This window comes from Pongo abelii, chromosome 7 (assembly GCF_028885655.2).
Source record: "Pongo abelii isolate AG06213 chromosome 7, NHGRI_mPonAbe1-v2.0_pri, whole genome shotgun sequence".
Taxonomy (NCBI): domain Eukaryota; kingdom Metazoa; phylum Chordata; class Mammalia; order Primates; family Hominidae; genus Pongo; species Pongo abelii.
In genome coordinates, this window is record NC_071992.2 from 81914348 (window position 1) to 81940380 (window position 26033).

The 26033-nt window shown below is 38.4% G+C and overlaps 1 protein-coding gene across 1 annotated transcript in view; it reads left to right on the forward strand.

Moving 5' to 3' along the window:
- SGK3 (serum/glucocorticoid regulated kinase family member 3) overlaps nucleotides 1-26033 on the forward strand; it is a gene marked incomplete at its 5' end in the record, with an annotated part of 86903 nt that overhangs the window by 25973 nt on the left and 34897 nt on the right. The window contains 3 exon segments of the mRNA NM_001134072.1: nucleotides 4733-4805; nucleotides 14224-14299; nucleotides 22549-22636. Coding sequence (NP_001127544.1) covers nucleotides 4733-4805; nucleotides 14224-14299; nucleotides 22549-22636 — 237 coding nt within the window.

Sequence of the window (26033 nt, forward strand, 5' to 3'; positions counted from 1 at the left end):
GCTCACTACAACCTCTGCCTCCCATGTTCAAGTGATTCTCATGCCTCAGTCTCCCAAGTAGCTGGGATTACAGGCATGAGCTACATGCCTGGCTAGTGTTTTTGTAGTTTTAGTAGAGACGGGGTTTTGCCATGTTGGCGAGGCTAGTCTCAAACTCCTGGCCTCACGTGATCCGCCCACCTCGGCCTCCTAATGTGCTGAGATTACAGGCATGAGCCACTGCCCTTGGCCTCAAATCCCAAATTGAAATTCCTCTGCTCTCATGTAATAATAAATAGGGATCTCCCAGTGTCATTGTTTAATGAATGGTAGATTACTAGGCATCCTCTGGAAAAACTCTTGTTATATATTTAAGAAGGGAATTTTGGGCCGGGCATGGTGGAGATCAAGACCATCCTGGCTAACATGGTGAAACCCCGTCTGTACTAAAAATACAAAAAATTAGCCAGGCGTGGTGGCGGGCGCCTGTAGTCCCAGCTACTTGGGAGGCTGAGGCAGGAGAATGGTGTGAACCCAGGAGGCAGAGGTTGCAGTGAGCCGAGATTGCGCCACTGCACTCCAGCCTGGCTGACGGAGCGAGACTCCATCTCAAAAAAAAAAGTGGGGGGGGAATTTTTTCATTTCTTTTTTTTTTTTTTATTATACTTTAAGTTTTAGGGTACATGTGCACAACGTGCAGGTTTGTTACATATGTATACATGTGCCATGTTTGTCTCTTGATTTTAAACATAGGAATAAATATATGCCTGTGGGTTATTATTTGTAAGATATTTTTGAATATGAGGAAAGTTACACATTTATATCAATTAAGAGACAAATTCCTAAATGGGTCAGAATGAATCAAACAATGTCTAGCTGTACCACTTCCTGTGTTTTGTTAAGTCATGAAAATTAGACTTCTGATTCATCTTTATTTAGCATTTCACTATGTATGTATTTGTTCCTAATATTCAAATCACTTGCTACTTGAAATTCAATTTCTGAAGATAATACTGCAATTTAAAAATATTTATTTTTTCCTATGTAAAATTAATAGGGAGACTCCATCTCTACAAAAAAAATAAAAATAAAAAGTTAGCTGGGTGTAGTGGCACATACCTTATAGTTCTGGCTACTTCGGACGCTGTGATAGGAGGATCACTTGAGCCTGGGCGGTTGAGGCTGCAGTGAGCCATGACCATGCCACTACACTCTTGAGACCCTGTCGCAAAACAAAAACAAGAACAAAACACCTATAATGTTGCTACTCAGAAATAACTGTTAAAATTTTACTGTTTTCTTCTGTTCTTTAGCTTTTCTTTAATGCATATGCAACTGCACTTACTAAATACAGGTTGAGTATCCCTTATCTGAAATACTTGGAACCAGAAGTGATTTGGATTTCAAATTTTTTCAAATTTTGGAATATTTGAGTTACACTTACCAGTTAACCATCCCAAATCTGAAAATCTGAAATCTGAAACGCCCCAGTGAGCATTTCCTTTGAGCACTCAAAAAGTTATTGGTTCTGGAGCATTTCAAATTTTCAGATTTGTGATATTCAACCTGTATAGTTTTAGATATTTGCTTCATCAAAGGATATTGAGATAGGTTTTTTTTTCTGTAATTAAGGTTACACTGTTGAAACAACAGCCAATAGGGTTTGTACATGGAAATATCTTTGATAAGTTTTTTGTGATTTTTTAAAAAATGGCTTATTTTGGAGGCTGAGTGAGGGTTGCAATGTTAGCTCATTTTGAAACTCTTGAATACCCATTATTTGCATGTTCAGCGTGTCTTTGAGGAGTGTGTAAATCCAACTGTACCCACCAGGATGCCTGGGTTATGCTCGGGTAAAAATAACATGACCGTAGTGTCTGTCTGTCTGTCTCTCTCTCTCTCTTTCTTTCCCTCTCTCTTTCTCTCTCTCTCTCTCTCACACACACACACCCCACATACACCACATACATTTGAGACTTCTTTCTGTCTTTTGCTTAAAATATTTCGTAGGCTAGATTTACCTTCTAAAGACGTCTTTTGTGAAACTCTTCGTAAGAGGAAGGGTTGTAGGGAATGTCATCTAAAAACTCAGCACTGTGGAGATCCACACCAGTAGTGTGTGTTCATGATGTTTTCATGATTTTAATAGCTGGTGATTAATTAAATTGTTAATATTTGAGTATCTGTAAGCATAAAAATAAAATAGGAAAACTTGTTTGGGGTACCTCCATCCATGATCACTTTCATTCTCTCTTCTGTGAAACATCCCATCTTTGGACTTTTTGCAGAAGAGTTTCCTTAACTTGTAGTTCAGTTTTTATCATTCATCTCCCTAATTTCTTTTGTATTTCTTTTCACTCTTTTTTCGTTGTTCTTATTTCATCACTTTCTGTGTCTCTCTCTTTTTATGTAGCTCCTTCTAATTCTGCCTCCTGTGGTGAGGGGCAAAGAAAAAAATAGGAAAATAGTTATTGGTTGAATTCTTTGAAACTACAGAAATCAGGTTGAACCTGGTCTGGATTTCCCTAAGTTCAAAAACACAATTATTTTTCTGTCCTTTTAGAATAAAATAAAAGAAAAAAATCTCTAGGCATTTTAATTGTCAACTTCAATGTGTCCTTTATGACTAGTTTGTATTTTAAACTTTTTATTATAGAAATTGTCAAACACAGGCCAGGAACAGTGGCTCACAACTAGTATCCCAGCACTTTGCAAGACTGAGGCAGGAGGATTGCTTGAGCTCAGGAGTTCAAGACCAGCCTGGGCAATGACATAATGAGACTGTCTCTACAAAAAATAAAAAAACTTGCTAGGTGTGGTGTGTGCCTGTGGTCCCAGCTACTCAGGAGGCTGAGGGGAGGATCACTTGAGCCCAGGAGGTCAGCACTGCATTCCAGCCTGGGTGATAGAGCAAGACACTATCTTAAGGGAAAAAAGAAAGAAAGAGAGAGGGAGAGGGGGATGGGGAGGGAAGGGAAGGGGAGGGGGCGAAGGAAGGAAGGTAGGAAGGAGGAAGGAAGGAAGGAAGGTTAATTATCAAACACATACAGAAGTAGACATACTAGTACCAATTCAGAAAATAACATACGTTACCATCCAGCTTCAATAATTACTGATACGTGGCCATTCCTGGTTCATCTCTATCCCTAGCCAGCCCACCATGATTTTGACACAAATTTCAGACATCATATCTTTTCATCTGTAAATATTTTAGTATACATCTCTAAAAGATAAAGATTCTTAAAAACAAAACATATACACAATATCATTACCACATCTAAAAATAAATGAACAGCAGTGCCTTAATATTAGATATCCAGTTAAGGTTTATGTGACTGGTTGATAAGTCTGTTAAGTGTAATTTAATCACTAGGTTCTCCCTCTGCCTTTCTTTTCTTTCCTTTACACATTTTTTTTGTGTGTATGAAAAACAAGGTCATTTGTTTACATATTTTTCAGTCTGCATTTTACTGACAGCATGCCTCATGCTGTAAAGTGATTAGTACATTCCTCTGTTCTTTGTATTTCCTATCAGTTGGTAGTTAGAGGTATCGTTTTTGGGTGTTTTTGTTTGTTTGTTTGTTTGTTTTTGGTGAGACAGGTTGTTGCTCTGTCACCCAGGCTGGAGTGCAGTGGCGTAATCACGGCTCACTGCAACCTTGACCTCCCTGGCTCAAGTGATCCTCCCACCTCAGCCTCCTACATACTGTATAGCTGGACTACACCCAGCTGATTTTTTTTTTTTTTTTTTTTGGTAGAGACAAGGCCTCGCTATGTTGCCCAGGCTGGTCTCAAACTCCTGAGCTCAAGCAATCCTCCCACCTCAGCCTCCCAAAGTGCTGGGATTACAGGCCTCAGTGAGCCACTATGCCCAGCTAAGCTACAGTTTTTACTTGTGTGTGTATTTTTGACATTAAACTTATAATGAAGATATAACTCATTTTTATGACTTCACTGCCCCAAATTTAATTTCTTCAGGGCCAAGTTTTCCTTCTCTGAAGACAAGCATATCTGATAAACAAATGTAATAGAATATATATATAATTATTTTTTTTGAGACACGGTCTCTGTTGCCCAGGCTGGAGTGCAGTGGCATAATCATGGCTCCCTACAGGCCCAACCTTCCAGGCTCAAGCAATCCTCCCAACTCAGCCTTAGGAGTAGCTGGGACCACAGGCATATGCCACCATGCCTGGCTATTTTTTTTTTAATTTTATTTTTGTAGAGACAAGGTCTCACTTACTAGAATATTAATAAGGGGAAGGTTAGAGCAGATAGGGTATTCAAAGCAAAATTCATCTGCTTTTTTAGAAATTTATTGTCAATCTATTCATGTAGAGAAAACACCAAGATCGTATCTTCTAAGATAATAAATGAGTAATATGTATTTGGAACTGTAACAGCAGATTCTAACCTTAGCACTTGCCATACATGATCTCCTTTAAAACTCACAGCAAATCTGTAAGGTCATTGTTAAAATTATCCTCATTTTATAGGCAGGAAAATGAGACGCAGATGTTGAGTATTTTATCTTAGGTCACACAGATACTAGGTATTTTATTGGGACAAAAAAAGACGATTAGTTTGTGACATTTCATTGGTCTAATTTATATTGTACTTTGGATGATCATAAATTCAAAAGTATGTCTTCTGATGGATTTTCTTTAAAATAAGATTGTATTTGGCTTTGATGTATGCATAACTAGAAGACTTATAAAATTAGTTCATATAATGTTATTTTTAAAAATTTTAGTTAAAAAAACAGTTTCCTGCTATGGCCCTGAAGATTCCTGCCAAGAGAATATTTGGTGATAATTTTGATCCAGGTAAGAAACAACTTCATAGGCCAGCCATGAAGTGATCGTTGAAGTTTGAAGAAGTAAATTAATGTATTCATTGCACTGTATAGCAGTGCAGGACTTTAAAAGATCTTATGCTCTATGAAAATAATGCCTCAGGAAGGTGCTTACTGTCTACTAGGCATTGTTTTAAGTACTTCATGTGTTTTAATTCATTTGATCCTCACAACTTTGTGAGGTGGGTATTATTGTTGTTATCACTATTTTTATAGATAAGGAAACTAAGACACAGGTTCATTAATTTGCCCAGGACCACATACAGATAGTAAAGGGCAGATTTGGAAGTTAAATTCAAGCAGTCTGACTTCAGATAAATTTATCTGTCAGTGGGCTGGGCACAGTGGCTCACACCTGTAATCGAAACACTTTGGGAGGCCAAGGCAGGAGGATCACTTCAGGCCAGGAATTTTGAGACCAGCCTGGGCAACCTCATCTCTACAAAAATTTAAAGATTAACTGGGCATGGTGGTGTGCACCTGTAGTCCCAGCTACTCAGGAGGCTGAGGTGAGAGGATTGCTTGAGGTCAGTAGTTCAAGGCTGCAGTGAGCTGCCATCATGCCATTGCACTCCAGGCTGGGTGACAAAGCGAGACCCTGTTAAAATTTTTTTAAATTGATCCTTCAGGTTAATTTGGGAAACTTTATGGACTTTAAATCAGTATCATGAAGAATATTCCCTTTTATATTCAGAAACATTAAATATATACTGTGTTCATAGTAACTTGTAGGCCTCTGAATGGGATACCAAAAAGATATCCTAAGCCGGGCATGGTGGCTCACGCCTGTAATCCCAGCACTTTGGGAGGCCGAGGCGGGTGGATCACAAGGTCAGGAGATTGAGACCATCCTGGCTAAAACAGCGAAACCCCGTCTCTACTAAAACTACAAAAAATTAGCCGGGCATGACGGTGGGCGCGTGTAGTCCCAGCTACTCAGGAGGCTGAGGCAGGAGAATTGCTTGAACCCAGGAGGCAGAGGTTGCAGTGAGCTGAGATCAGTGACACCGCACTGCAGCCTGGGCAACAGAGTGAGACTTCATCTCAAAAAAAAAAGAGAGAGAGACATCGTATTGCTCACCCTTGGGGAACCCATGGACACAGAGGGTCTCAGCATCTAGCACCTATATGACTAAAGCTGCAGGCATGGAATTTTCCCCTAGAACCCAAGAGATTAATCCAGGTCACAGATGGCTACTTATAGGGAAACAAAAGTCTTCTTATCCACCAGAAATTCTATCAGAAGAGTCATCTGTCTCTGCCACAGATGAATCCTGAATGGATTGCCCTCCTTCCCCAACTAATTTGCTTGTAACCTTGTAACTGGTTAAATTGATAACACCTCACATGTCTGTGTAAGAAAAGAAAGAGAGAGATCTTGGTCACTACTCAGGATAAAAGCTCTTAAGGTCCCTTATATTGACTGTGCTTTCTCTCTCCATCCTAACTTTCCTCCCAGACCATATCACTGTGTCCTATTGAATTCTGCCCACCATTAATGGACTGCTCTTTATCCTGCACCTTTTTCATATTTCTTCTATATTCTTCCTTTAATTAAAACATTTTTCCCCAGAGGCTGCTTTGCCTATAGCCCTCTCAACTGGAGGCTTATTATTCTTTACACTTTATGAACCTCAGGTTTGGAGAATGTTCTTACTTCCCTGGTTACATACAGAGTTTTTGTTTGTTTGTTTGTTTTCTTTTTTTCCCCCTTGGGAGTATATAGCACATTTCATTGTAATTGCTAATCTGTCTTACAGTAGGCTGTAGATTTTCTGAAGGTGCGGACTTACGTCTTTTTTTATTGGCTGACAGTGGCAATATACTGGTTTTAAGGTATTACTTTATTACTTTAAAACTGGCAAAATACTAGGTTTTAAAGTATTACTAAATGTATGAACCCATTAATAAAGAGAAGCAAGAGAAAATTGAGTTGGCACAACAAAGCCAGATTATATTCTGTAGACCTGTGGCTTTTGTACTCCTGCTTTGTTTTTGCAGCAGAACACTTTTTTCCCAATTGAAATCTTACAGAGAGCAGATATGGTAGCTACGCCTGTAATCCCAGCACTTTGGGAGGCTGAGGTGGGCAGATCACTTGAGGCCAGGAGTTCAAGACCAGCCTGGCCAAAATGGTGAAACCCCGTCTTTACTAAAAATAGAAAAATTAGCCAGGCATAATGGTGCGTGCCTGTAGTCCCAGCTACTCGGGAGGCTGGGGCAAGAGAATCACTTGAATCCAGGAGTCGGAGGTTGCAAGTGAGCCGAGATCGCACCATTGCACTCCAGCCTGGGCAACAGAGCAAGACTCTGTCTCAAAAAAAAAGAAAAGAAAAGAAAACGCAAAAGAAATCTTATGGAAATGTAATATGTGAAAAAAATTTAAATGGAGCTGCTTTGTTGGTATAACAGTGATCTCCTTGGAGCACAGGTTGAAAAGCATCTTCATAGGTAGCATGTGGGCCTTAGTGGCATTTGAGCAAGATGTGAAACTGACAGTGTGTAATTTATGGTGGGCACAGCAGAGGAGAGACTGGGAGACTTGTTAAGGGAATAGTCCAATAGCCCTGGCATTAGATAATGAGTATGGGGACTAGGGTAGAAATAGGGTTTAAAAATGAGCAATATACAAGAACTCCTTTAATGAAAAATCTGGAATACATCTTGATGATTGCTTAGGTAACAGAACATATAGAGAAGAGAAGGAGAGATAATTGGAAGGTCTGGCCTGGGTGACTGACAGAATTAACTAATTAGAAGTGGCAGAAAAATATTAAGAAATCAAACTACTAGTGATAATGTGAGACTTGAACTTGGGTTGGAGTTCTGTAGAGCCCTTAACTGAATCCTTAAGACAATCATTTCATCAAGGAAAGAATGCAAAGAAGTAAAAGACTGGCAACATTGCTGCTTCATTGTTAAAGGCAAGATACCAGGCTGAATGCTCTTTGGTACTTTGTCTTGATGAATTAATTGACACTAAAAGCTGATTTTTTTGAAGAGCTGTTTGTCTATCCTGCGTATATTTAATGATCACTAATCATTAAATCACTAATTAAGTCACTAATGCCAATGACTTGGCAATAGTGAAAAGGATCATATGTCACAGAGATATTAGAAAGTCCTGCATTGGGGAAATCAGATCTAAGTCAAATTCAGAAAAACAGAGATGGATAAGATGCTCATTTGGTTATACTTTGGGGATACAGGCATTCCCATATTTTTCTGGTGGAATAAAAAGTGGTACAATCCATGTTGAGGGGAATTTGGTAATGTTTAGAAAAACTGTGAATGCATTTTCCACTTTGGCCAAGAAATCACATTTCTAGGAATCTGTCCCTAAAATAAACTGCATATGATATAATGTACACACAAGACTGTGTATTGTGACACAATTTTTAACAGAAAAACTGGAAACAATGGAAATATTTTTCCAATGGAGCTGGATATAACATACTTGTAAAAAGGAACAAAAAAGCTCTTTATGTATTTTGCTATGGCGTGATCTCCAGAATATACCATTAAATGGAAAAAAAATCACAGTGCAGCAAATGAGATTGTATGGTGTGTATTTTTTGTGAAGGAAAAGGCATGGGGATTCAAAAGGAAATAATGGAAGAATGAATAAAAAACTAATAAAACTAGTGACTTTAAGGATGAGGGAGAGATCAGGAAAGGCAAAAGGGGTGGAAGTTAGATGCCCTTGAATGAATTTTGTTCATACCTTTGACTTTGGAACCATGTACACATTTTAAACAGTTTAAAAACAAAAATAAAAATGCAATAACAAAGCAGCCTCTAACAACTGAAAATAAACCGAAGGAAAAAACCTCACTTAAGTAACTTTAAAACGTGGGATTTTGACTGTATATTCTTCATGGGATATATTGCTAAGGATAAAAACAAAAACCCATGGACAAATTTTACACTGCATTCAGTAGTGTTAGTTATATGGTGTTGTTATTCTGTGATTAATGTTACTATCATGGGAACCAAGATTTTAAGCAGAAGAGGAAAGTGATACAAACAAAATCAAAGATTTTAAGTAAAAATCCTGTAATTTTTTTTTTTTTTTGAGATGGAGTTTCACTCTCGTTGCCCAGGCTGGAGTGCAGTGGCGTGATCTTGGCTCACCGCAGCCTCCACCTCCTGAGTTCAGGCGATTCTTCTGCCTCAACCTCCTGAGTAGCTGGGATTATAGGATGCACCACCACACCTGGTTAATTTTGTATTTTTAGTAGAGATGAGGTTTCTCCATGTTGGTCAGGCTGGTCTCGAACTCCTGACCTCAGGTGATCTGCCCATCTTAGCCTCCCAAAGTGCTACGATTACAGGCGTGAGCCACCGCACTCAGCAAAATCCTGTAATTTGTAACTTAATTTGGAAATATAGTTTGAAATAATTATTTATTTATTTATTTATTTATTTTTGAGAGAGAGTTTCTCCCTTGTTGCCCAGGCTGGAGTGCAGTGGCGTGATCTCGGCCCACCACAACCTTCGCCTCCCGGGTTCAAGCGATTCTCCTGTCTCAGCCTCCCAAGTAGCTGGGATTACAGGCATGTGCCACCATGCCCGGCTAATTTTGTATTTTTAGTAGAGACAGGGTTTCTCCATGTTGGCCAGGCTGATTTTGAACTCCAGCCTCAGGTGATCCACTGGCCTCAGCCTCCCAAAGTGCTAGGATTACAGCACCACCATGGCTGGCCCATAATTTATTTTTTTACCTTAGTAAAAATATTTTCTAGCACTCTCTCCTGGAAATGCCTAAAAGCAATAACAAGTAGTAACCAACACCCCTAGCATTCAGATTGTGATCTCTAAATACCATTTCCCTCTCAAAGGAACCAGCGTTCGCTGAAGAAATGGTGATCCCAGATCTGGGGCAGGAAATGTACAAGATGATCTCAGGACAGCTTGCCTGAAAGCAAGGAAGCTATTTAGGATGACTGAAGTTTGATCAAAAGAACACAGGAGCCCAGTTGTTGGGGCTTTCACTGAGCAAAGATTAGACAGAATGGTGAAGTAATTATCGTAGCAGGTTAGAGCACATCAGTATAAAGACTTTCCAATTTACTTTGCTTGTTTGGGGAAAATAAAAACCTCATGAAATGCTGTAGAGGTTACGAGAGTAAATTTATTTGCCAAATCAATAAATTAAAAAATCAAGGATTTATCTTGCCTTTGTTGTATGAAATGTAATTTATTTGTACCAAAGAGATAATGTTGGAAAATACTTCATAGCAGAATCACAGTTCATAAATAGAAGAATCACAGAATGATAGAACTGGAAAATCCTTATACAACTTCTGGTGAATTAATAGTTCTAGGCAAAGATTATCAGTGATTTCAAGACTTCACTGGGGCAGAAGGATCTGCTTCTAAGATGGCTCACTCATATAGTTTTTGGTAGAAAGCCTCAGCTCCTTGTGAGTGGGCCTCTTCTTAAGGGGCCTTGCGTGTCCTTACAACATGGCAGCTGGCTTCCCCAGAGTGAGGGATCCAAGAGAGCTAGCAAGGAGGAAGCCTCGGTGCCTTCTATGACTTAGTCTTGGAAGCCACATGCCATTACATCCACCATATTCCGCTCATTAGAAGGTAGTCATTAAGTCCAACCCCCATTCAAGAGAGAAGAAGAATTAAGTTCTACCTGTAGATTGGAGGGAAATAAAAGAATGTATAGACATTATGAGATAGTGATTTCATGGCTTTACTATTTTTTTAAAGATACTGCCATTTAGAAATACACACTGATTTATTCCCTCCACACCAAAAAAAAAAAAAAATCTGCCTGAGAATTGCTTTAAAATACTCCAGAAAAAAAATAAATAAATAAAAGGTGAGGAATGAGGATAAATGAAATTGGAATAGCAGAATGTTGATAAATTTTAAAGTAGGCGAATAAGGTTCTCACCTTTTGTGTACTTGTGAAGTTTTTCATAATAAAAAGTTAAAAATAAAGTCAGCTGGGCGCGGTGGCTCACGCCTGTAATCCCAGCACTTTGGGAGGCTGAGGTGGGTGGATCACCTGAGGTCAGGAGTTCTAGACCAGCCTGGCCAACATGGTGAAACCTCGTCTCTACTAAAAATACAAAAATTAGCCAGGCATGGTGGCACACACCTGTAATCCCAGCTACTCTGGAGGCTGAGTCAGGAGAATCACTTGAACCTGGGAGGCGGAGGTTGCAGTGAGCTGGAATCGCACCATTGCACTCCAGCCTAGGCAACAAGAGTGAAACTCTGTCTCAACAAAAATAAATAAATAAAATCATACCTGAGAAAAACATTCTGAAATTCCCTTTTTAACTTATCTCATAGTTGGTAGCCGGTCTATGGGGTTTTTGCTTATCTTTTTGAGTTCTTATGCTGCAGCTTAAGCCTATGTCTTCTTTTTCTTTTGTCTACCTCTTTATTCTAGTGTTTGCCAACCTCTATAAGATCCATCTTACATACTTGAAGGCTGATTTTAAGAATGATCTCTGCCTGTACTTCTTGTTAACATTTTATTATGAATTTAACGACTTTTTAATAGGATGCACCCAGAGGAAACCATACTTTTAACTTTATTTATATATATGTTTTTGAGTCAGTGTCTCTGTTGCCCAGGCTGGAGTACAATGGTGCGATCTCAGCTCACTGCAACCTCTGCCTCCCAACTCAGGTGATCCTCCCACCTCAGCCTGCTGAGTAGCTAGGACTACAGGTGTATGTCGCCACAGCTAGCTAATATTTTAAAATTTTTTTGTAGAGACATGCTCTCACTATGTTGTCCAGGCTAGTCTCAAACTCCTGGCCTCAAGTGATTCTTTCACCTAGGCCTCCCAAAACTGTGGGATTACAGACATGAACCACTGCGCCCAGCCTTTTTAAAATTTCTATTTGAAATTTCTTTTGAATTCCAACAGATACATTCATGTAACTTCTTCATTGGAGAGATTTTTAAAAATACATATTTCTAACTATAGTTCTTAATATATAGGCCTTATATAAATTCTTGGCACTTATCCTATACATTATAGTCTTACCTGGAATTTTTTCAGATATTTGCAAGTTTAGTGTTGATCTAAAAAAGTAAGTTTGGAATTGCCCCTGAATTCTGACTGCTACTGGACTTCTTCTTATATAGGGCTTTACATAGCAATTTTGAAACTGTTTAGTCAGTAATGAAATGGCAAGCCTAGAAACACTTAGAGCAGCATGGGCTGTAGCTCACTGAAGAAAGGAAATTCCTCTCTTCACACTGGCCTTCAAAAGTAAAATATATCTTCAGTAAGCATCCACAGAACAATTTAAAGCTGTTTCCATATAGTTATTAGGTTTTCTTTGAATATCCTAAATGTAGTTATTCATTTTAGTTCTTCATATGTTACTAAGTTCAGTTCTTGAGAAATAACTGTGTTTCAATTATAGTTTTTAATGTAAACCTCACATATGCTTTGCTACCTAGTGACATTATAAATGTCCTTGGAAGAGTTTAATAAGATACCTACCTGAAATTCTTTAAGGAATTCTTAGACGAACAAGAAAAAAGTACCAAGTACATGCATCTGGCTCCAAAAGACCAGACCTGATTTTAGATTTGTTTATATTTGTATGAAGCCATACCTTACATTTAAGAAATGGAAATAAACCTGGAAATAACCCATAATTTTGGTGACACACACTGTACATTATACCTTTATTCAGTAGAAATCAGTTTACTAAACCAAAACTCATTGTCAAGTGGAATATTTTTTATGGGTTTTTATCCAGACATTCGCCGTTAGGAGACAGTTTCTCAAATCACATGTGTTCAGTTTTTAGAGTATATTTCTTAAGAATTGGCTGGGTGCGGTGGCTCACGCCTGTAATCCCAGCACTTTGGGAGGCCGAGGCGGGCAGATCACAAGGTCAGGAGTTCGAGACCAGCCTGGTTTAACATGACGAAACCCCGTCTCTACTAAAAATACAAAAATTAGCCAGGTGTGGTGGTGCGCGCCGGTAATCCCAGCTACTCAGGAGGCTGAGGCAGGAGAATCGCTTGAACCCAGGACATGAAGGTTGCAGTGAGCCGAGATCGCGCCACTGCACTCCAGCCTGGGTGACAGAGCAAGACTTTGTCTCAAAGAAAAAAAAAAAAGAGAGTTTAGGATAATGGCTTTTAGACCCCCCAACCACTAATAATAACAACAACAACAAAAGTAATAGTATCTAATGATTATTAGCTATAAATAATACTCTTAACATCTGCCAAACATCCTACTATAAACTTAGATGCATTATCTCACTTAATCCTATAACAGCATTATGAGGTATAAATATTGTTACTATCCACATTTTACAAGTAAAAATTTAAGTCTTGGAAAAGTTCAAGGTTAGGAAGTAGGAAAGACAAAGATATTTGAATAAAGCTTTCTAATTCCAAGAAAAGTGTGTATTTCAAGAAAAGAAAGGTTTGTGCTTAATATTTATTCCTAAATTGCTATTGCATTAGCTTCAATTATCAACAAACAAAACACTTCAAAAATACTGGACAGGCTGGGCACAATGGCTCATGCCTGTAATCCCAGCACTTTGGGAGGCCGAGGAGGGTGGATTGCTTGAGCCCAGGAGTTCAAGATGAGCCTGGGCAACATAGTGAGACCCTGTCTCTACAAAAAATACAAAAATTAGCTAGGTATGGTGGTGTATGCTTATAGTCCCGGCTACTTGGCAGGCTGAGGCGGGAGGGTTGCTTGAGCCCAGGATGCAGCGGTTGCAGTGAGCCTACATCACACCACTGCACTCCAGCCTGGGCAACAGAACAAGACTGTCTCAGACGAAAAAAGAAAAATTTAAAAAAAGAAAATACTGGACAATTACTTGTTAGGAAAGTATGCCTGTGCATTTTTTTAAGGTTTTTTGTTTGTTTGTTTTTCACAGTGGAAGTTAAACTAGAGTTTTGGCGATATTCAGTTAACCAGTTAATCATTATTGCCCAGTTGCAAAGGATTTCCAGAAATCCTTATTTTTTTAAATTAGTGTGATTTTCAGTCATCAGTGTCATAATTTTTATTCATTGTCTGGTAGTACATGAGGAGTTGGACAAAGCAATGTGCTTCTCCAATTTTTGTAATTAGTCTATTTAGAGTCCATAATAGGCAGTTTTTGAGAACTTTCTTTTTGGAGATAAATTGTCTGCTTAATTTTAATATATAATTACATATATGTAATATATAATTATATATTATATAAATACAATGATTCATATAATGTATATAATTTCTAAGTATGCCTTGTGTGACAAGTAGCATGAATTTAAAAATAACTTCTTAATCAAAATTCACTATCTTGTGCTTGTCTATTATATAACTGTTGATGATAATTGCATAGTCTGACATAAATAATCCTAATAGTTTATATCTCTCTTCCAGATTTTATTAAACAAAGACGAGCAGGACTAAATGAATTCATTCAGAACCTAGTTAGGTATCCAGAACTTTATAACCAGTAAGTAATTTTTGTTGTGTTCTAAAGGGACATTAAAACCAAACCTAAGAATACTGAATAATCCTTATATAAATTTTCTTTGTTCTATGAAATGTTACTGTGCTATATATGTTTGTAAAATCTTCCTTGAGCATTTTCTCCCTGATACTCTTTCTCCCCTTTTCTCTTCATCTTAGTTATTTTCTTTTTTCCTTTTGTACTTGCATTAGTTTTATAGATTAAACTTGAAATGAATTTGCATAATAAATTAAAGCATCTTGCTAATTATTTGATATTATATTTTATCTATACCTTCAAAAAGCATTTAAGTACCTGCTACTTGCATTGGGAATATAAAGCTAAGTGTCGTCCCTACCTTCCAGAGGCACAGGCTCCCAGTGTAGTAGGAAAAACAGGCATATATTAATAAACAAGTATTTGAAGCTGGATAATTTTTATGATAGAGGTGCTAGAAGATAGCAGAGAAAGGTGTAAGCATCTCTTCTTGAGGAGGTCAAGGAAGGCTTCCTGCAACTTAAAGGATGTGCAATCATTCGAGAAGAAAAGAAGGCTTTCCAGGCGTAACAGGATACAGAAAGCCTGAACCATCAGGACACTTTAACATTTCGTGGTGACTGGAGCTGAGTAGATTTTTGGAAAGAAGACGAGGTTGAAGGAGTTGTCTGGGGTTGGGCACACATGCCACCATTTCTGCTTCACTTGGGGCAGTGTTCTGTTGACCCACAGGAGGCCTCCAGTCTTTCACAACACAGTATTCCAGCAGCCATTAAGATAAAGGCGCTTTCCCAGCCCTGTGGGTGTCTCATGCTGACAGGTTTAAACTTCTTTCTGTAGGCCAGTAGCTCCCAGCTAGGAAGATGGAGGGTTATTTCAGAAATACCTACAAAAACATTGGTAGATCTGTGGTTTGGCTTGTGTTTTCATTTTTGAGTCTGGTAGTTGGTTTATGAGTATTCATTACATTTATTGTGGTTTGTAATTTATATTATAGTACTTGTATGTATAAAGTATTCTAAGAGGAAATGAAGAGGATAGAATATTTGGAGAGCTTTTCCGCAGCTCACCTATCTGTGTAAACTAAAGGTTGCCTATGGGCAATGGTGTAAATATGACACACTTTAACAGTCTTTTCAGAACCACAACATTGAAGAACTGTATTTTTGAGTAATTGTTGTAAAAATGATGATTACCCTAATTTCCCCTGATGCTCCCAGGTAAGGCAAGAGTCAGGCAGGTCTCACAGCTGTGGTCACACCAGCATTAGACATTGCAGTAAGAACAGGTATCCTCTGCCACCTCTGGCAGGTGGCAGAAGGGCATGAAATTTGGTAGGATACCTGAACTCACAGTTCCCTTGTCTAGTCTGTTCCTCAGTAAAAAGTCTTGTTATTTGGCTCTTTGTTTAACTATTTTCTTAAACATTATGCCTTTTCCTGGGGATATGCACTATGCTATCTTCACCTTAGACCCACCCTTCTAATCTCTAATTATTGCTATATACATTGGAGATTACTTTGAATTGGCATATTACTGGCTTGTGTGAAATGTAATTCATGCATTCAAAGCTTGAATTTGTCTCTTCCTTTGACGAGCTGGCATGGAATAAGTATGCAATAAATGGTAGTGGTTATTACTTCTCCTAGTATTTTAAGTTACTCAGAACCCCTAACACTATATAATATATAAAGTATTCATTCTGGATCTTGACGTGCAGTATTATAAAGATGTTATATTTGGCATTAAAATTCAACTAAAAGCAATTGGATTATTTTAAATTGCCAGTTTCCAAAACTTTATACTGTGAAATACACAGTTCTTGAGTGTACAATTCAATGGATTTTTAAATATATATACACCCTGTAACCATCACCATTCCATTCATGATAGAAGATATTTCCAGCACCCCAAAAATAGTCAAGAGTTTTTTAAACTTAATTTTTTTTTTGAGACGGAGTCTTGCTGTGTCACCCAGGCTGGAATGCAGTGGCGTGATCTCAGCTCACTGCAAGCTCCGCCTCCTGGGTTCACGCCATTCTCCTGCCTCAGCCTCCCCAGTAGCTGGGACTACAGGGGCGCACCACCACACCCACCTAATTTTTTTTTGTATTTTTAGTAGAGACGGGGTTTCACCGTGTTAGCCAGGATGGTCTTCATCTACTGACCTCATGATCTGCCTGCCTTGGCCTCCCAAAGTGCTGAGATTACAGGCGTGATAAACTTAATTTTTTAACTGACATTTTCTTTTTAGCAACATGTGACATTTCCTTTTTTTTTTTTTTTTTTTTTTTGAGATGGAGTCTTGCTCTGTAGCCCAGGCTGGAGTGCAGTGGCGCAATCTCAGCTCACTGCAACCTCTGCCTCCTGGGTTCAAGTGATTCTTCTGCCTCAGCCTCCCAAGTCGATGGGATTACAGGTGCGCACCACCACGCCTGGCTAATTTTTGTATTTTTAGTAGAGACAGGATTTCACCATGTTGGTCAGGTTGGTCTCAATCTCCTGACTTCGTAATCTGCCTGCCTCGGCCTCCCAAAGTGCTGGGATTACAGGCGTAAGCCATCGCACCCGGCCAACATTTCCTATTTTCTAGATCTTTTCTGTTGTTGACAGAATTTTAATTTTCACACTCTTCATTTGAACGTCAAGCTGTTCTTAAGACAGTAGAAATTTAAGAGAGCAAGAAGAGAAGCCAGTCAGCAAGTGTATCTTGAGCACCTCCTATGTACCTGTTATTACTGTTAAGGAAACATACTTTATTTTTATTTTTTATGTTTTTGAGACAGACTCTCGCCCGTTCGCTCAGACTGGAGTGCAGTGGTGCAATCTCGGCTCACTGCAACCTCCACTCCCTGGGCTCAAGCAGTTATCTCACTTCAGCTTCCTGAGTAGCTGGGATTACAGGTGTGAACCACCACACCCAGCTAATTTTTGCATTTTTAGTAGAGACAGGGTTTCATCAATGGGCCAGGCTGGGTTGGAACTCCTGACCTCAGATCATCTGCCTCCCAAAGTGCTGGGATTACAGGCACGAGCTACCGTGCCCAGCAGGAAATGTACTTTTAAAATAGCTTTTCTTCTGCCCAGGCGCAGTGGCTCACGCCTGTAATCTCAACACTTTGGGAGGCCAAGGCAAGCGGATCATGAGGTCAAGAGATTGAGACCATCCTGGCCAATATGGTGAAACTCCATCTCTACTAAAAGTACAAAAATTAGCCGGGCATGGTGGCCTGCGCCTGTGGTCCCAGCTACTTGGGAGGCTGAGGTAGGAGAATCGCCTGAACCTGGGAGGCAGAGGTTGCAGTGAGCCGAGATCGTGCCACTACACTCCAGCTTGGCGACAGAGTGAGACTCCATCTCAAAAAAAGCAAAAAAACAAACGGAATTTCACCTGCCTCAGCCTCCCGGGTAGCTGGGACCACAGGTGTGTGCCACCACACCCAGCTAATTTTTGTATTTTTAATGAAGATGGGGTCTCCCCATGTCAGCCAGGCTGGTTTCAAACTCCTGACCTCAAATTATCTCCCCCGTCGGCCTCCTGAAGTGCTGGGATTGTAGGTGTGAGCCACCACGCCCAGCCAAACAAGCTAATTTTTAAGATGACTTTATTAAAAACAAATTTTAAAATCATTTTCAAACTAGAATAAAATGTTAGTATTTCTCTCATCTCTGGATGAAAAAGGGTTTTCTGAGCATATTGTCAGTGAATGACTATCACAAAGTAAAACAATGAAAAATTTGACTAACAAAAACTTTGTGCACAGTGGCTCATGCCTTTACTCCCAGCACTTTGGGAGGCCAAGGCAGGCAGATCACTTGAGCCCAGGAGTTCAAGACCAGCCTGTGCAGCATGGCAAAACCCCCTCTCCAGAAAAAAAATGCAAAAAATCAGCCTGTCATGGTGGCATGTGCCGGTAGTCCCAACTGCTCAGGAGGCTGAGGTAGTGAGGTAGGAGAATCACCCGAGCCCAGGAGATCCAGGCTGCAGTGAGCCGTGATTATCTCACTGCAGTCCAACCTGGGTGGCAGAGTGAGACCCACCTCTAAAACAGCAAAAGCAAAAAAACAAAGCAAAACTTTTGAACCCCCAAATCATAAGTAAGTAAAATTGAAAACCAAAAATATAGAAAAAGCTTTCCATGATAAAGGACGATAGATAAATACATTTAACATAGAAGGAACCGATGCAAACACTTAACACAACAAAACAAAACAGGACAAAACACATTGAATGGTTCACAAAGAAGGACACAGAAATGGCTTACTGTCAGAGAAACTAAACATTTCCTTATGTGTTTAAGAAATGAAATGGAAGCAGAAATACCTTATTTTAATTTATTGCATTATAACAGAGAAAAGTGCCCAGATCAGGACTGTACAGCTCAATAAATTATGAGAAATAAACGTAACTGAATTATATCATCCCCTTAGGCCAAAAAAGAAAATATTATAAACACCCCTGAGATCTCTTACACATCCTCTTTCAATCTCTGTTTCTTTCTTCCTTCCCAAAGGTAACTACCAGCCTGACTTTTAACAAAATAGATTAGTGTGTGCCCTGTTTTTGAACTTTATGTAAATGGAATCATACAATATGTGTTATCTGTCTGGCTTATTTCTCAGCAATATGAGAGTCATCCATGTTGTCTCATATAACTACAGTTTGTTCATTTCCATTGCTGTATAATGTTCCATTGTATGAGTATACCACAGTTGATTCATTCTACTGTTGATGGGCATTTCAGATACTAATATTTCTATTTTCTGACTATTATAAATAATACTGCCATTAGCATACCTTTTGGTGCACAAGTGCCAACATTTCTGATATATCTTGGAGTAGAACTTGTGGGTTGTAGGGTATATGTATGTGTTTAACTTTAGTGGATAATGCAAAATAGTTTTGCAAAGTGATTTACCAGTTGTACACTTTCCATCAGCATGTGAAATCATGTTGCTTACCTCATTAACACTTGGTATTGTTAGTCTTCCATTTTAGCCATTCTGGTGAGTGGGTAATGGTATCTTACTGTTGCTTTAATTTTGCATTTCACTTATTACTGTAAGCGATACTGAGTACTTCCTCTTTAAAATACAGTTTTTCACATCAAATTATCCAAGATGTTAATATAAAATGTAACATTTAACACTAACCAAGCCTGAGAGTCTTCAGGATGTTCATATACTGCTAGAGGAGTATAAATTGGTACAGCTGCTCTGGAAATCAGTCTTACAAACTGTATTTGTTTAATACTGTAAAATGGTTTATAATTCAGACGAGTAATTTTATTTTTAAAAATCTGTTCTGAAAGTCATAGAGTTCTAATACTATGCACAAAGATTGTCAACTACAGCATTGTTTATGGTAATGAAAAGTTGGAAGTCATACCCTCAAGTGGAAGAATCATTGAGTAATTTTTAGTACATTCATGTTATGTATTATGTATCTATCAAAAGTGATTGTTTACAAAGTTTTTGACAAGATGGGGAAATGTTTATTATGTAATTTTAAAGTGAAAATTTAAATATATTGTGATCTTAAATGTGCAGAGAAAAAGACTGAAATAAAATATGCCAAAATGTTAACAGTGGTTGCTTCTATGTGGTAAGATTGAAAATCCCCACCCCTACTTTTTATAAACCTTTTTTATTAAGTTAAAAATTCACCATTTAAATTATTCTAAAGTGTACAATTCAGTAGTTTTTTTTTTGTTTGTTTGTTTGTTTTTTTTGAGACAGAGTTTTGCTCTGTCATCTGTCACCCAGGCTGGAGTGCAATGGCACCATCTTGGCTCACTGCAGCCTCCGCCTCCTGGGTTCAAGAGATTCTTCTGCCTCAGCCTCCTGAGTAGCTGGGACTACAGGTGCGTGCCACCACATCCAGCTAATTTTTGTATTTTTAGTAGAGACAGGATTTCACTATGTTGGCCAGGCTGGTCTTGAGCTCCTTACCTCGTGATCTGCCCGCCTCAGCCTCCCAAAGTGCTGGCATTACAGGTGTGAGCCACTGCATCCAGCCCAGTAGTTTTTAGTGTATTCACGATGCTTTACAACCATCATCACTAATTCTATCACCCCAAAGCTAATCTAACATTTTCATCCCCTTAAAAAGAAACTTTACCTCCAAATTATCTCCTCCCCCAACCCTTGGCAACCACTATTCTACTTTCTGTCTGTACAGATTTGCCTATTAAAATGAAATTATATAGTAGGTGACTTTTTTTTGCCTTCGTTCATTTAGCATAATATTTATGAGCTTCATTCACGTTATAGCATGTGTTAGTGCTCTTCGTTCCTTTTTTTGGCTAATATCCCATTGTATGGATAACACCACATTTTGTTTATCCATTCATCTATTGGTGGACATTTGGGATATTTCCACTTTTTGGCTATTATGAATAATGCTGCTATGAGAAATTATGTATGAGTTTTTATGTGAACATACGTTTTTATTTCTCTTGTTGCAAGGTCATAAGGTAACTCTGTGTTTAACTTTTCAAGGAACTGCCAAACTGTTTTCCACAGTGGCTGTACCATTTTACATTTACACCTGCCCAACTCTTTTTATTTTTATTTTTTTCCTATTTAGTTTATTTATTTTTAGAGACAAGTTCTTGCTTTGTCACCCATGCTAGAATGCAGGGGTGCAATCTTGGTTCACTGCAGCCTCAGCCTCCTGGGCTCGAGTGATTCCCCTGCCTCAGCCTTCTGAGTAGCTAGGATGACAGGTGCACACCATCATGCCTGGGTTTTTTTATTTTTGTTTTTTGTGGAGACAGAGTCTTGCTATGTTGCCCAGGCTGGTATCTAACTCCTGGCCTCAAATTATCCTTCCGCTTCAGCCTTACAGAACATTGGGATTACAGGCATGAGCCACCACTCCTGGCTAAGGCCCCCTCTTTTTAAAAATAATTTTTCATCTTTTGAGTTTCCTGGAAATAATGTATATTATTTGATTAAATAATTAAGGACAGACTGGGGAGAGGGTGCCAGGTATGGAGATTTAATTATTCCCCACAGTCATCATGAGTCCATCTGTGGGCCATCTCTAGTTTTAGTCCATTTTTTTCTCTTCATCCTTCATCTTCATAGCCATTTCCTCATCCCCCTTGATGATACCCACTTTAATGTGTTTGATATATGTCCTTATATATCTGTGTATCTTTGGTAAACAGACTGATGCTTTGTGTCTATGAGTATTTAACATATATATAAATGATACTGTGCTATAGTTTCTTGCTTCTGGCTGTTGACTGGTATTCCCTGTAGGTAGTTACCATAGTTGACTTACTCATTTCCCTGGTGGTAAATGCCTATTTTGCTTCTACCTTACAGTTACAGAAAATGCTGCAATGAACATTATAGTTACGTGCCTTTCACTGGACCTGCACATAATTTTTTTTTTTTTTGAGACGGAGTCTCGCTCTGTCACCCAGGCTGGAGTGCAGTGGTGCAATCTCGGCTCACTGCAAGCTCCGCCTCCCAGCTTCACGCCATTCTCCTGCCTCAGCCTCCCCAGTAGCTGGGACTACAGGCGCCCGCCACCACACCTGGCTATTTTTTTTTTTTTTTTTTTTTTTTTTTTGTATTTTTAGAGGAGACAGGGTTTCACCATGTTAGCCAGGATGGTCTCCATCTCCTGACCTCGTGATCCGCCCGCCTCTGCCTCCCAAAGTGCTGGGATTACAGGCATGAGCCACCGCGCCCGGCCAGCTGCGCATAATTTTTTCTATGGTTTACCCCAAAAATTAGAATTTCTGGGCCCAGGGAAAATGCATATACAGTTTTACCAAGTATTGCCAGATTGCTTTTCAGAAAAGTTGCTTCATTCTGAATTGTCACCAACAATATTTGAACATTTCTCTTCCCCTATTTTTTTTTTTTTACCAACTTTTAGTATTATCTTTCTAACTTTTGCCAGATAATGGACATAATGTGATATCTCATTATCATTTTAACTTGTATTTCTCTGATTATTAGTGAAGTTAGCCATCTTCACAAATTTGCTTGCCATTTGGGTTTTCTTTTCCATGAACTGCCTGTTTATATGTTTGCCCATTTGTCTATTGGTTTCTCTATTTAAAAAAAAAATTAATTTGCGTATTACATTTATAATAATGAATATTAATGGATTCTGTTTTACTTTCTTACTGTAAATGCTAATATAGTTATTTCTATTTTGATTTTCATTTTAAAAGGGAGAAAGGCTGTAGAAATGCTTTTGAAGTTATAATAAAGTTAATTTTTGTTTTTAGTCCAGATGTCAGAGCATTCCTTCAAATGGACAGTCCAAAACACCAGTCAGATCCATCTGAAGATGAGGATGAAAGAAGTTCTCAGAAGGTAGTAAGAGGAATTGCCTTTCTTAATAGAAAAAATACTATTCCCCAAAGGTGAAATTAGTGGCTTTAGAACACTTACTTCAAATGAAGTAATTTCATCCAGAGTTTCTACTATGTAGAACACATAAAAACAAATGCATATATCTCTTACAGATCACTATTTCTTTTTTCTTTTGAGATGGAGTCTCACTCTGTCACCCAGGCTGGAGTGCAGTGGCACGATCTCAGCTTACTGCAACCTCTACCTCCCAGGTTCAAGCGATTCTCCTGCCTCAGCCTCCCCAGTAGCTGGGATTACAGGCACCTGCCACCATGCCCAGCTAATTTTTGCATTTTTTAGTAGAGATTGGGATTTCACCATGTTGGTCAGGCTGGTTTCGAACTCCTGACCTCAAATGATTCACCTGCCTCGGCCTCTCAGAATGCTGGGATTACAGGCATGAGCCACTGTGCCGAGGCCACAGATCACTATTTCTTATAAAACCTATAGAATGAGTACTTTTTATACTAAAAAGTAATATAGGTTAATCAGACAAATTTGAAAATAGTAGGTAAAAAGAAAAGTATTATCCATATTATTGCACCCACACCTAAAAATTTTTAACATCCTGGTGATTTTCTTTCCAATCTTCTCTAATGTATAGGGTTTTAAAATTACTTAATTTTAATTATGCAGTGTATACAGTTTTATATTCTGCTTTCTTCACTTCATATCTTATTTTATCATTATTGCCACCCTTGAAACTATTTTGAATTTTGGCCAACAGGAGAGGCCTTCTCGACCACATTACATCCCACTTTACTCTGTGTTGTCAGGATTTTATATACAGAACAGTCAATACATACATGCCAGTTGGCATCAACTAACTTTTATTTCTGTGATATATGTACATAATTAATATGTGTTCCTAACAGAGAATAGGGTAGCCTTGTTTTTTTTGTTTGTTTATTTTTTTGAGATGGAGTCTCGTACTGTTGCCTAGGCCAGAGTCAGTGGCGTGATCTCGGCTCACTGCAACCCGTGCCTCCCGGGTTCAAGTGATTCTCCTGCCTCAGCCTCCCTAGTAGCTGGGACTATAGGCACCTGCCACCACGCCCGGCTAATTTTTGTATTTTTACTAGAGATGGAGTTTCACCATATTTGCCAGGCTGGTCTCGAACTCCTGACCTTGTGATCCTCCTGCCTCGGCCTCCCAAAGTGCTGGGATTACAAGCATGAGCCGCTGCGCCTGACCAGTGTTGTTGTTTAAACTAGATTGTGATAGCAATAAGTAAAATAAGCTTGTGCCTTATTATGAAGATGTTTTCAACATTTACCTTAGAAGGTTATGTGGGAGAAGTAAATTGTAATAATTTAACTGTAAGTATTATTATGTAGCAATTAAATTATAAATGTTATATAAATATATCTACATAATTCAAACTTTTAAACAACTATTATTAAATATATACATGAAAATCAGAGATGATGGGTTGAAATACAGTTTTTCTTTATAATGCCTTTTAATTTTGTTATGGTTCTGTTTTTGTGATTTAAAAGATAATATGGTGCATCGGAATATTACTGTCCTAGAGCTAAAACCTTCATTTTGAAAAAAGACATATTCCTTTTTTGTGACTACTGGAAAGTAGTAATTTTCCTTCTCCGATACCCCAAGAAGATTCTCAGTTAAGAGAACAAATGTAACTTTTACATCTGTGACATGGTTGCTCCTAGGACATTGTAAAAAGCTTTAAAAAAAAAAGTCTCTGTAGCTGGTCAAAAGAGAAACAACAAACTGGGAAAACATTTGTAACAAATAAGGCATAAAAAGAAATAACGTCTGTGTGAAAAGCCCATACAAATGGGTTTTTGAAAAGAATGATACTTAACACCATAGTAGATAAAAGGAAATGGGGCATGAAGGAATACTCTTAGTAAAAAACATAGAGGAAAATGTTCAATGTTGATGCTATTAGCAAATGAAAATCTTAGAGAGATTTTTATTGCTCTACCAAATTAACAAAAATGTACAGTAAATAAAATATTGCAGAACTGATAACAGTAAGATAAAACGAGCACCCTTGGTCATCATTGGTGTCATAATTTTATGCAACTCTTTTGGAAAGCAATTCAGCAGTACATATCATATATAAAAATATTCACATCAGGAATTGATGCAAATGGAATAATCCACACAGAAAAAAGCAAAAGATGTTCATTTCAGTATGATCTGTTAAAAACAATATTAGACTCAACCTAAATATTGACCAATCACTTAAGTGTTTGTCCATATGTTATACATTTTAAATTATTTTTCAAGATCAGATGTTAAGCTTTGACATATGAAGTGAAATCAGTATTTAAAACTTATATGCATATTCACACAGTATGATTTACAGTCAGTTTTTTAAAAAGATATGCAAATACTATATGAAAATAGTGTAAATATTTGCAAAATTATATATTGGTAAGGTTATGGATTTTAAAAAACCTTTTTCCTAATACTTTTGACATTTTCCAACTGTTAGTATTTTTAATTGAAAAATGAATGATTTCAAGTAATGTTTTTAAAATCTGTGTAACCATGATTTTCCATGTTTTGCTTGCTACTCATGTGAGACTAGGTAGGTTTAGGTTATTTGAAGACTATCTTGCCTTGCAGTGGAAGACAGCTGCAGACAACTCGAAGACAGAAGCAAGCTGAGAGATTTCTGGGTTCTGCTGCTGTTGGCTTTAAATCTGAGTTTTGTTCCTTTTTTTCTTTTTTCATCCATAGCGTCTGAAACTTCCACTAGAATCCCTTGAGGTTTTAAAATACAGATAAAGAGAATCTCTTTTAAAAAAGGAAAAAGCCATACTTTGTTGTATAATTGTAACTACTTATTAAGGACTTTTTTTTTTTTGGAAGCAGAGTCTCGCTCTGTCGCCCAGGCTGGAGTGCAGTGGCGTGATCTTGGCTCACTGCAAGCTCCGCCTCCCGGGTTCATGCCATTCTCCTGCCTCAGCCTCCCCAGGAGCTGGGACTACAGGCGCCCACTACCACGCCCGGCTAATTTTTTGTATTTTTTAGTAGAGACAGGGTTTCACTGTGTTAGCCAGGATGGTCTCCATCTCCTGACCTCGTGATCCACCCGCCTCGGCCTCCCAAAGTGCTGGGATTACAGGCATGAGCCACCGCGCCTGGCCTATTAAGGACTTTTAAGTGGTTAACTAAGTGAAGTTCCTAGCTGGAATATTTTAGAGGGCATCTGGACCTACTCCCTTATTTACACAGAGAAAAATAGAGGCCAAGGGAAGTCAAGAAACGTAAATGATCTCAATTAGTATTCATTCTGTTAATAAATTATACCTCACCCTCAATTTAGTGACTAGATATTGTCTTCAAAAATAGTAAGTACAATTGTCTAATTATATA